Here is a 12,503-nt window from a genome sequence, read left to right as displayed (position 1 = left end):
GGGGGAGAGAAAGGAAGAACGCCTTGTGTGCATGTGTTTGTGTGCGTGAGAGAGAGAGAGAGAGAGAGAGGAAGAGCGGGAGGGAGGTGGAACAGGCTGCAGCGTTGAGTGAGGTGGTGGAGAAAAGGAGGACTAAGCGAAGTGGGTGAGTGTGTGGAGCGGGAGGAGGCGGAGGACCAGGCGGCGTGCGGGGAGGGGGGAAGGGGGGGGAGGGTGGCGCGCGAGGGGGAGGAGGCGGCCGAGTCGCGGGATTGGGTCACAGGGAGGCTGACGGGCTCCCACTACACCGACACTAATTCCCAGGCCACCCTTAAGGAATGAGGAGCCCCACGTGACGCTGGCGGGGCGGGCGAACTCTGAGCCATTTTGGGGACGGTGTCAGTTTCCACTGTGTGCCTTCAGCGCTGCATCTCCCCCTCCCTCCCTCCCTCCCTCCCTCCCTCCCCGGGTCCACCAGTCTCTTTCCTTCTGGCTCTCTCCACAAATAACTACGAAATAATCGAAATATATTTTTGGTTGGTTGATTTGCTTGGTTGGGTTTTTTTTGTTTTTGTTTTTTTGTGGTTTTTTTTTAAAGAAGAAAAGGCGGGGAGAGTGGAAGAAAGGAACCCACCCCGAGCTCAGAGACCGAAAAGCACGACGAGGGAGAAGAGATTGACGGGGCTGGGGAGGGGGGGGAAGGGGGAGAGGGAGAGACAATGGGCTGGTGGAGGAGGAGAGGCAAACCATCCGGATTAGAACGATTTTAAGATCCCAGCCCTGGAGCCACGCATTGAGGGAGGAGGAGGGGGGAGAGAGAGAGAGATTGCGAGCGCGGAGGGGGAAAAAAAGAGGAGGACGAGAAAAGGAAGAGGAGGGGAAAAGGAGAGCAAACTCAGAGGGAGACAGAGAGAACCAGAAGGGGTCAGTGGAGGAGAAGACTCCGGGTGCTTTTTGAAACTAAAATGAGCTGAGTGCGGCGGCGGCGGCGGCGGCAGCAATACGCTTATTGCAATTGACAGCGTCTGCAGTTCATTTCAAGATGGCCGCTTGGCTCACATTCATTTTCTGCTGAACGACTTTTAACTTTCATTGTCTTTTTTTGGCGGCTTGGATCGTCCCCCACCAGCTCCTTTTTGCCGGTAGGTACCCACGGGCATGCTTCCTAGCGGAGGCCGGAGGGTGGTGGGGGCTCGGCGGCGGTTTTGGAGGGCTTTGGAGGCTTGCAAGGAGGGGAAGGCTAGGTGTCCCCGAGCTCTCCGTATGGGAAAAGCGCTGACAGTCTGCTTCAGCTACACACACGAGCGCGCGCGCGCGCACGCACACACACACACACACTCGCTTGCTCGCACAGAGAGATACAGCGGCGACGGCAGCAGTAGCAACCCGTGTTCTCAATTTCGTTACGCACCCACACTTACAAATTTTAGTTCCTTTCTTTCCCCAGCTTGGTCCTAAAACCTTTCTGGGCACGTGGCTCCAGAGGAGGATATTTATATTTTCAGCCCCTGCTACCCCTTCGAATCCAGCTTTCTTTGTTTAAATGCAGATTTTGATTGAACGGGGAGAGTTAATGAAATCTCGAGCTGCCTGGGTCATGGGATGGCGATTGCCTCGTAAAGAAATGGTTCGGCGGGGGGTTCAACAGCCAGGTAGCGCACTCACTTTATAGAGATGGGTCCAGCGGAGAGTGGCGATTCCGCTGAGGGGTTCATTGCGCCGATGGGGGCTCTCAAATAAATTTTATTAACTTAAGTTCGGTGAACTCTTGTCTAGGACTTCAAGGGTTTGTAAGATGGCGGTTCTCATGTCGCTTTCAGAGGATGTCCTTTTTCGTTTGTGGTTCAAAGGCTGTCGTCTCTAAGGTTTTGGGTGAGGAAGGCAAAGTTGGGAAACTAACTTTGAGAAGGAGAAGTCGCTGTATAGGTGATCCTCGAAAAATTCGCCCTGTGCAGTTTTAGGAAAGTTTGGAAAGGCGAGGTGAGATACTTTGCAGAACCTTCTAGCGTAGGTTTCTTTTATTTAACTGGTATTTCACTCTCACACATCCCCCCAACCCTTCAAGCAGGATAAAAACAAGTTAGCTGAAATGTTTTGCTGGTGTTTGAGCTGGGGTGAGTTTGCTTCGCTCTCTTCTGGCGCTCGTGTACCTGGTACATGAAACCTAGTGCACGCTTACCTAAAATCTTGGCCTGACAGTACTATGCTCGCGGTGGTTCAGCTTTTTGTTTTAAAAAAACAAATCAGTACCACCATGCCAAAGCCCTTCTGCCTACCACTAAAATCTCCATCTCTCCAAAATCTAGAAAGCTAAGTATGTGGTTATGGTATCTCCATGGGTGTAGGAAAAAGCCTTTCTGTTAACTGTGTGTAGTTTTTGTTTTTTAAGTTAACAGTTTGAAATTAGCCTGTTTGAGAGAATAATCCCAAAGGCAGAAGGTACTGTTGAAATATAATACTGTATTGTGAAGTGAATGGGGGGAAAGGGAAAGAGCCTGGGTTCTGTGCTTGTGTGTTTCTGTAACCGCATGTCAGATTTGGCTGGTGAGGCCGCCTCCTGAACCATATAAGTTGCTGGACGGTGAGCAAGCTGGGAATGAATTACAGGAGACCAGCCAGAGAGTACAATTCGATTATTTTAGGATTTATATACAGCAAGGACTAATGACACTGGACACATTAAAGTTTTTCTTTGACACAATGTGCTTGCAGATACGTTTGGGCCAGATATGTGTGTCTGGGTATTATTATTGACATGTGTAGACATGCACGACTCCTAGAATCAGTTCCCTTTTTAAAACGCATTGATCTCCATCAACGTTGTATGATAGATGAAGATAGCTCTAATTTCATGTCTGCTACAGGCGCAAAGGACTCATCTCTGCTAAAGATGGGTAGAGGTGGCTCCATTTTCCTATACAACACCGCCAGTGCAACTGTTCTATATTAATTCCTAGAGGGCTAGAGAACTAGGACTTGCTCCTAATTTTTCTTTTGAAAATTACCCCTTGTAAGACCAGCAAGCTTTCCCTTGACTGTCATAAGTTGTTGTTACCCTTCCTTGTCTCTGTAGTTAAATAGTTGCCTGGGAAGGAAGGAGTCTGAAAATAAAACATATTAATTGGTGTTAAAGGTCACTTCAGTGGTATCTTAACTGTACATACTTGGGATGTCGACATAGGGAGAGGAACTTTGGGGTGGGATGGGGAAGAATGAAGCTCAAATTTACTCCTCAGAGAGTTGGTGTGTTTGGTAATAAGATGCTCTGTATGTTTATATATACAGTATGTACTGTATACATGAATAGAGCTGGGCTGTGTGGGCATGTGTGTTGGCGTCTTTCTGTGCGGAGAGGGGCTTGTTGCTTTGATTCAGTTTGCTGGTTTAAGACACCGGATTTCAGAGATACCTCCAACCATGCCCTAGGGGGAGAAGGCCAACTCCGGTAATAAATAATCCGCGGTTAAGGGGTAGGTTGGACCCAACAAGCTTCACGGTTGATTTGACTTTTCTTGCACTTAGGGAGAGGCTCTGTTTCCCTGAAATAAAACATGTGCTAGAATATTTTGAAGGATCGGGCTGCCTCAGTGTCTGAAGGCTCAAGGAAAAATTCAAGCCTATCGATTAATACGGCCTCTGCCACTGTTTATTTTCCAGTTACGTATAAGGTTTTTGGGGTTTACTGTGGTCTTGCGGAAAGAGATCGATTATTTGCGTCAGAGTCACCCAAGCCATCTTGCTCATTGGCAGAAGGTGCGGTGAAGGCAAATGGTGGAATAGCCAAGGTTCAGGCAGGCAAGATCTAGAAAATCGGGGGACTCCTTTGTTGATACAGTCGGGGAGATCTTTGAAACTAGCACACAATGCATTTGTGTTTCTAGAGTTTCTGACACCGGCGCCTGTAAGGCCAAGGCTATCGCCCCTCTCCCTCCTTGTTCTCCTCTTTCCTCGATGTTTTTCCTTTTGCTTTCTTGAAGGGGTAGGGACTCCAGACAACAGTTTTCTGGGAGCAGAATATATAACCCACCCGCCCACCCACCTTTTCTTCTCCTTTCTCCTCTGTTTCTAAGTGTGTGTGTGTGGGGGGGGGGGTGTAGAGACGATAGGGACGTGTTGGGCTGCTGCTATTCAGGGCTCTTTGGGGATCAGCAAAGTATTTCCTCAGCTGTGGTGGGTTCAGGGAAATGAGTGCGTCTGCCGAGATCAGGGATCAAGGAACTGAACCTGAATTCTTGGAAGTGGCGGAGAAGGGAGGAGAGGCAGGCGCATTTTTCCTCCGTCCCGGATCTGATTGCACCGTAAATTATTCGTCGAGCACGGAGGGGAGCCGCATGCCTCGGGTGGGATTCTGGGGCAGGCATCTGCCTGGAGATCCCTTCTCCAATCTTCCCCGCCCAGCTGCAGTTAAAAGAGATGAGGCGCAACTGCGCGCGACCGCGGGGGTCTCTGCAGCAGCAGCAGCAGCAGCAGCAGCCACCTCTGGAAATGACATTTGCGTGTGTGTTTTCACGCCTGTCGCTGCGCTGGTGTTTGACAAGGTGTTGATTTAACAGCGGGACTGGGCTGGCCACATGTCCCTCGGGAGGCCTGGTCAGACCCCTCCGGTCGGAGAGGCGCTTTCTTGACTTAGCCGAGCTTGCCTGGCCTGCAGTGGGGGCCGCCGTGGTGGTGTTGGTGGTGGTGCTGCTGCTCGCGGGGAAGCCCCGCGCCGTGTGAAGGGCTCCGCCTGCCCCGTCGCCCAGGGCCCGAGACGGCTCAACTTTTCGCTCTCTCGGTTGGCCGGGCAAGGAGCAAGCCCCAAGCGAGGCACAGCTGAGCTGAGTTGCAGAGAGGTGTGGGAGAGGGAACGAGGGAGGAAGCGGCGCGGGCTCAGCTGCTGCTGCGGCTGCTGCTTTCTTGCCCCAAGTCGACGTGGATGGAGGCCCCCGAGAGGAGCCGAAGTGGCCGGGAGGAGCCTCTCGCGTTCGGTCTGGCGCAGACCCCAGTGCTGGTTCGGGCCGCCCCAGAGGCCTCTCCCCGTCGGAGCTCCGCTCCTGGCCGCCGCCGCCTCCTCCTCCTCGCGCCCCTTTCTCCCACCCATCTCCTTGGCTTCCAGACTCCCGCAGACCCTCAGCGGGGAGGGGAAAAGGAAGGAAGAAAGGATCTGGCCCCAAGAGCGAAGCAGGAAGGTCCCCCCTTTCCCGGGCCCCACCCCTCGGCCACGCCCCTCGCTCTTTTCCTGCAGCTGCCTGCCTGCCCGCCCCCCTCCATGCCTTCTCCTGGCTCCCTACTCTGGGGGCACCAACTTTTACCTCGGGAGTCTGCTCCCCCCGCACATCTCCGTATTGTGCCCCCCAGGCCCTCGCTGCTGCCAGGATTTCTCTGAGCCACTTTCTCGGACCTTTTTCTTTCTTTCTTTCTTTCTTTCTTTCTTTCTTTCTTTCTTTCTTTCTTTCTTTCTTTCTTTCTTTCTTTCTTTCTTTCTTTCTTTCTTGCACCCTCTCTCTCCCTCTCTGCCCCCATCTGGGCCCCGCCCCTCCTTTTCCTCCTCTCTCCCCCCTCCTCTCCCTTGGTGCGCTCCGGGCGGTGGCAGGATGCCAAGTGTAAGTGTAAGTTGCTATAGCAACCCCCTCGATAGAACGGTTCCGAAGGCGCCTCTGTCCCGAGCCTGTTGGGTTGGCGGCGGCGGCGGCGGCGAGTCAATCGGGTGCCAAGCGACAACGAGGTGGTGGTGGCGGCGGCAGTAATAGTTCCGGTCGTCGGCCCGATCCTCCGCCTGGCGATGCCCCTTGGCCCGAGGTGCGGGCCCCAACCTAAGCAGGCAGCAAGCCAGCCCGCCCTCTCTCGCTTGCTTGCTTGCTTACTTGCTCGCTCGTGCTTCTTCCTTCCTTTTCTCCCCTCCTCCTCCTTCGCCGCTGCCGCTACAGCCACGGCCGACTCCCCCTCCTCTCTCTTCGCCGGAAATGCCCAGGGCAACGTCCGCAGTTGTACCGGGATCAGGCGGTGCTTTTTCCTTCCCCTCTCCGTCTCCTCAACCCTCCGTTTTCGGCCAACGCCATCGGGGCGCCTCCGAAACGGGCCCCAGAGGAGACGCACCACCTCTTCCTCCGCCTCCTCTTCCTCTCCTCCTCCTCTTCCTCCTCCTCCTGCTGATTCCGGGAACCCCCGGCGTGGGGGGCGGGTAGGTGGGCATTTGGGGCGAAGCGCCTTCCCTCCCGTAAAAAGAGAGTACGATTCCCAGGTGAGCAGTGCTCCGCACTGCGTGCTTCCTCCTTGCCCTATACATTCCTGCTTAGCTGCTTTCCACCATCCTCCTGCTCCCTTTCCTTTCTTTGGCGGGGCGGGGGCGGGCGGGAAGGAGTTAAGTTATTGTCTGGGAGGGGGACAAAGCAGCTCTGTCCTGTGCGCCTCAAGAGTCTCTTCTCCCTCGTGGTCTTCCGTCCCGCACTTAAGTGTGTGTGTGTCTTTTCAGAGCCGCCTCATACTGAGCGAAAATGCATCGTACCACTCGCATCAAAATCACCGAGCTAAACCCCCATCTCATGTGCGTGATCTGCGGAGGGTACTTCATTGATGCAACCACCATCATCGAGTGCCTGCACTCTTGTAAGTATGGCCTGGCTGCGTCTCACCTGGCCTTTGCTGCTCTCCAAGCCGAGAGGAAGGGGTGTTCTGCTAACCTTGTCGGTACTGGTTGCCAATGGCTCTCTTAAGTTTTGGTGAAACCCTTTGCACCTTTGTCAAGAGTTTGCCCCATATTTTTTTACTGCCGAGGTCTATGGGCAACTTTTATTCAGTTGTTGGGTTCTAAAAGGGTTGGCCTGAGCACCTCTGAATAGTAAAAGATAAGGAAGTTTGTTGAAATCTTGATTTGCATTTATATTACATATATCTTCATATGTTGTTCTTATAGTCTGCAAGACGTGTATTGTGCACTACTTGGAGACGAGCAAGTATTGCCCTATTTGTGATGTCCAAGTTCACAAAACCAGGCCACTTCTGAATATAAGGTAGGGAAGAGACAACTGAATATCCCCTTTTCACATCCTGTTGTCATTAGGTGTTTTGCAGTGTTTGTGCCAGTTTGTATGTCAACTCTTTATTGCAAATTGGAATCTTAAAAGACATATCAGTTTACAAATGGAAGTTCATGTGAGAGCTTTGGGCCTGATACTTCTGTCTCTAGCTACAATTCTGTGCCTGTGTCACTTGTGCATGCTTGTTTCCTTTTTTCCTGGCCAAATTAAAAGTTATTAGTTATGTTCTTTGCTGTATTTCTTGCCAGTCTGTGTATTCCCAGAGTTATTCCAGTGCAGAATTTGATATCTCTGTATAGCAAATGTTGATGAAAAAGCAAAACCTAAATTCTTTCCAAAATTCTCTTTTTTAGCTATATACTTCCTTCTGGTGATGCTTTGTTAGCTGTATAGGTGCTAGACAGTATAGTTTGGGGCCAGATAATTTTTTTGGTAGGTGGATAAAAATCTTTGCTTTCATTTTTCTCTTACTGCATACAGTAAAATGCAAAACTTTTGTAAAAACTATTTAAAATCTTGACTAGACATTTTGGTAGAAGAGGTTTTGAAGCCTTGGAAAGTGTGAGGTGTAAGTCGGTTATGAATATTGCCCCAACTGTTAGTGTCTTGAAATTTTGTATTTCAGATCTGATAAAACTCTCCAAGACATTGTGTACAAATTAGTACCAGGCCTTTTCAAAAGTAAGTAGGGAGTTTAATCAAACAACTACCATTCTAAGTTCAACAATGCATTAAATCAGACTAAACTAAGTGATAAATATGTATTCTCACTTAGATGAAATGAAAAGGAGAAGAGACTTTTATGCTGCTCATCCTTCTGCTGATGGTAAAAGCTTCCAGTTTATTCTTTGATAGACTTTAAACTTTAAACTGTTGTCTTACTCAGAAGTTAGGTTGCTAAAACATATAGATTTCCATAATAATGTACTGCAAAATTCATTACTTTTTTTATACATGCTAACAGCAATTTCTGTATTTTTAAAAAATCAGCTTCCTCCTTTTTAAATTAAGTTTTGTTCTCATGCTTCCTGATTTGACTATTAAAATATATGTTACTGTGGGCATTTTTGTGCAGCTGCCAATGGCTCTAATGAAGACAGGGGAGAAGTTGCAGATGAAGATAAAAGAATTATAACAGATGATGAAATAATAAGTTTGTCCATTGAGTTCTTTGACCAAAATAGGCAAGTTGGAAAAGCAATATTTTACTTTTCTCTATATATTTAATACATAATGGTTCCTTTTAATAATTATTTAACTCCTCTTCCCAGACTTGAACGGAAAGGAAATAAAGAGAAAGAGAAATCCAAAGAGGAGGTAAATAGTCATCTTTCTTTGAGACAGCAATCCTGTACTGTATTCAGAAAATAAAACAGTTATTTTGCAGGGTCCGTTAGATTAATAATTTTCAAGGCCTGCTTAGATTAAAAGTTATTTTTATTTGCCAAACTAAATTAACAGCAGAGAAAGTAGTTATAAAGACAGATATAGTATAGTCTTGGCAACTAATATTAATGATTCAAGCAGCTCTTAGCAGTGCACAGCCTGTTTTTATTTTGCCTTCCCTAAATATATTATTCACACTAGGAAATTCGTCATTTGCAATAATTAAACCCTGGAAAATAGCTAGTAAGCACATTTCATTTTTCAGTTCTCTTTGTTTAAAAGTCTGTATCTAGGCTGTTTGGTTCATCAATGAACATCTAGTTTTGCTGCATTAAAATCTTTATATGTTTTTAACTATACCTTATCTACCTTAGAGTTTTTTAACTGTATGCATACTTTGTTAAATGAAATGCCCCAACAGGTGAATGACAAAAGATACTTACGCTGCCCTGCAGCAATGACTGTTATGCACTTGCGAAAATTTCTTCGGAGCAAGATGGACATACCCAATACTTTCCAGGTACTTTTGCCTTGCTGAGAAAGGTTGTAATAACACGGGGGCCCTTATTTAACTGAAAGGTTCCGGTCTTTGTTTTTCTCAAGCACATGGAACATGCAACATTGTAACCAAGTATGCTTCAGTTTATATATAATATGATCTATCTGTTTTCAGAAATGAGGAGCATGAGAAAAGTATCCTCTTACTTTGAGCTGTCAGATCCCTCCTTGTTGAAGATCATAGTTAACTGTCTGTTTTAGGTGTTAAAAGTTTGAGATTGTTTTGGGGTTAAATGTTTGAAGTCTTTTTCATGTTAAGATTGTTCAATAGCCTTTCCTAATGGTTTTTTTGATTCTGGGTTTGAAAAAACAACACCAATACCTTGAATAAAAGACCCAAGCTATCTGGATTTTTAAAAGTGTCAATCAGCAATCTACTGAAGTCTACACTTCTCAGAAGAGAAAGGACTACCAAAAAGTGCATTTAGGATGGGATAAAAGGTTATCTACTTGGACTTAAAATTGAACTTACCTCATCTGAGTCAGTGATTTGGAAACACAACACCCCTCTGTTTCAACTCATGGGGTTGGGCTGTGGATAATGTGTAAATGATGCCGATTCCTGGCCCCTAGTCCTGCTTTTCAAGTATTTACACCCAGCCTTTTTGTTTCTTCACCAGATTGATGTCATGTATGAAGAGGAGCCCTTGAAGGACTATTACACTCTCATGGATATTGCTCATATTTACACCTGGAGACGGGTAAATATGTGGAATGACCTGGAAAGTCTCTTTCTGTAACCTTGGGTGAGATGAGCCAAAGAAGGGCAGTGGAACAGGCGAGGAAAAAAAAGGGTGCTCATATTGTATTCTTCTGGTGTTTCCTTTGCAGAATGGCCCCCTCCCTTTGAAGTACCGGGTACGACCAACTTGCAAAAGGATGAAGATTGGCGGGCACCAGCGAGATGGCTTAAACAATAGCGGAGACCTGGAAAGTGACTCTGGGAGTGAGAAGGCCAGCAGCCCTGCTGGAGGCACTGCTTCCACTTCATCTTGTTTGCTCAGCCCCAGCACACCAGTGCAGTCTCCACACCCCCAATTCCCCCATATCTCCAGCACTATGAACGGAACCGGTGGCAGTCCCAATAGTAACCACCACTCATCCTTCACCAGCAGAGCCCGCAAAGCCTCCATAAATGGCTCCTCTGCGACTTCCTCTGGCTGACAGATGGCATAATCTCTCCTGGACTTGAAAGTCCCACCATTTCTCTACCGTTCTCTTTCCTGTTCTTCTGTCTCTTTTTGCTCCATGCCATTAAGCTTTATAGATGCTAATCCTATTCGTGATTATCGTCCGAATTGCTTTAAAGAAAAGACTTTCCAGAGACACTTTGGATATTAAAACAATGGGACTTGTGGAATGAACATGGATATTAAGACGGTGGGACTTTGGGAATGAACATTTCATATGGAACTGAAAAAATATCAAGCTGTTTCTTAAGGACTAGCAACGTGAAGCAAGGTATATACCCTGATAGACTGGGGAAGAAGAGGGGTGTTTTTCTGTTAGTCACCCTCAATCTATTTCCTGGTTTGGACTCGGGATTGTCCAGAAACATATCAATAATGGGATATAGTTTTGCTAATCAAGACTAACTTCCTTCATTTACACTATCTTGGATTGTTAACAATTATTTCACTGTGTTGTGAACTTTTAGGAAAGAAAGCAAGTAGAAGGCAAGTGGATTTTCCTTTCTCACCTTGAGATTTGTCAACACAACCAGATTAAATATGCATAGGACTATGCATATAGAAGCCATGCCACTGTGAATAACAAATTTTTTTGCTTTATTTGCAATTCTGATTTTTTTTCCTGGTGCATTCATAACTACTCCACTGCAGTGCAGAGGGATATAAAGATGGGAAGAGGAAGGTGGGATGACAGAAGAGCAGGGAAAAATACATGTACACTTTTTACAACATGTATATCTGGAAGCGGGTTTTACCGTCTAGTTTAAAGAAACAAAGAAAACCTTTTTTGTAAGAATCAGATGGCATTTTTCAATGTTTCTTTAGGAATGCCATATTGGTATATGATGAAACAGGAGGCAGTATTGTATGATATATTTATAAATACTATAAAGGAAATCTACATGTTTTACACACTTGATGGTCAAATTTCCAGGTTGGTTCAACCCTTGCAGGTGCCTATTGCTAGGATCCTTTTTTAGGTAGCAACTATCAGCTGATTTTTCCCCCCAGTAAAGGCTGTAGGGTTGAAGAAGCTCAATTCTCCATTAACTCAGAAGCAGTTGGCAGTCTCGAAGGAATTTTGCCAGCTTTGCCTTCTTCCCATGTAGTATATTATTTTTTACTTTTACACAGTGTGATTGTTTTAATAAAACAGGGTGGGTGGGGGAGGGGACTGGAGTTGTAGACAATGGAGGAACAGAGCTGCAATTAGACTCTTTCATTTGTTTTATTATTTGGTGTGATGGATTTGTGGGCTTTTTTCCCTTTAAAAAAAAGCACAGGAAATCATATAAGAAGCCATAAAATATGCAGAAGCCTCTTTCACTCATTCTTAACAAATCAATAAGCCAATGGATGAAGGTTTTTAATCTAAATTTGTTTTAATATATATGTATGTATATGGTACAATACTAACTTGGTTAAAGATTAATAGGTACTTTGGTATCTTCAATAAGCTGTGGGGAGTCCCTTCTGCAAAACAGGCTTCTGAGGGCACATCAAGTTTGAAAAAAGAAGGAAGCTGTTTAGAAATGTCAGTGCCCTTAAGAGCCCCCAATACTTTTCAGTTTGTGCTTTGCTTTGGTCAAACTTTGTGTGTGTGTGTGTGCGTGTGTGTATTCTTCACTCATCAGTTACACATTTGTGAGGTTGTCTGTCCTATATGAGGATTGTTTCATGTTTGTATGGGAAAACTTTAGCTGAATATTTCATTGTCTCCAGTCTGCAAAAGAAGCACAAATCTATTGCTTTGTCTTGCTTACAGTCATTAAATCATTACTTTTGCATAAACTTTGTTGCTGCTTCTTGTAGCATTCTAACCAGTGATTAGGTTTCTTATTGATTTTTTTGAAGTATAAAGTTCTGCTTATAGCAAAACAGAAACAACTCAGATTGTGAAACCAAAACTAGAAAAGCACCCCTTAAAAATATTGAACTTACTGCTAAGGTTGCAATCAGAAACATTTCTGAGATACAAGGCCAACTGAGAACAAGGACTTAACCTGCCTATACAGTAAAAGTAGTTTGGATTGGACTGCAAACAATTAGACTCTGGGTGGCAGGTAATCAAAGGATTGCTTAGGTTAATGGAATGTACTTAGAAGTCATATTCTTTATGTCCACATCTATACATACCCACTTGAAAGTATGTCCAAGGAATGGGGCCTTCTCCCAGGGAAAAGCAGAAAGGACAGCAGTCTTAAAGACAGGCATGATTGTATGCTTTAAGTTCTACTTAAATAAGTGGAGCTTTAGGTAGTCAGTTAATATTTATATATGGCTGATAAAAAGAAGAGAAACTGATTATTAAAAGAAAAGGAAAAATTGTAGTTGCCAGCGATGGTGTAAAATAAAATTCAAGGCAGTTAAGTAT

General features: G+C 45.9%; 1 protein-coding gene across 5 annotated transcripts; it reads left to right on the top strand.

Annotated features, from left to right (window-relative positions):
* BMI1 (BMI1 proto-oncogene, polycomb ring finger) lies at window positions 1–11,920 on the top strand. Of its 5 annotated transcripts, none has more exons than XM_020801868.3 (10): window positions 1–145; window positions 6,431–6,564; window positions 6,872–6,968; window positions 7,621–7,676; window positions 7,771–7,821; window positions 8,071–8,179; window positions 8,267–8,312; window positions 8,803–8,901; window positions 9,560–9,640; window positions 9,771–11,920. In XM_020801868.3, the coding sequence occupies exons 2-10, from the start codon at window positions 6,453–6,455 to the stop codon at window positions 10,101–10,103; spliced, it is 984 nt and encodes a 327-aa protein (XP_020657527.1). In that variant the 5' UTR covers window positions 1–145; window positions 6,431–6,452; the 3' UTR covers window positions 10,104–11,920. The 5 variants fall into 5 exon arrangements, with proteins under 5 accessions (XP_020657527.1, XP_020657510.1, XP_020657517.1 ...); XM_020801851.3 differs by lacking the exon at window positions 1–145 and adding an exon at window positions 359–1,121; XM_020801858.3 differs by lacking the exon at window positions 1–145 and adding an exon at window positions 5,621–5,757.
* The last annotated feature ends 583 nt before the right edge of the window (window positions 11,921–12,503 follow it).

This window comes from Pogona vitticeps, chromosome 6, assembly GCF_051106095.1.
Source record: "Pogona vitticeps strain Pit_001003342236 chromosome 6, PviZW2.1, whole genome shotgun sequence".
NCBI lineage: Eukaryota > Metazoa > Chordata > Lepidosauria > Squamata > Agamidae > Pogona > Pogona vitticeps.
This window is presented reverse-complemented; position numbering and strand designations above follow the sequence as displayed.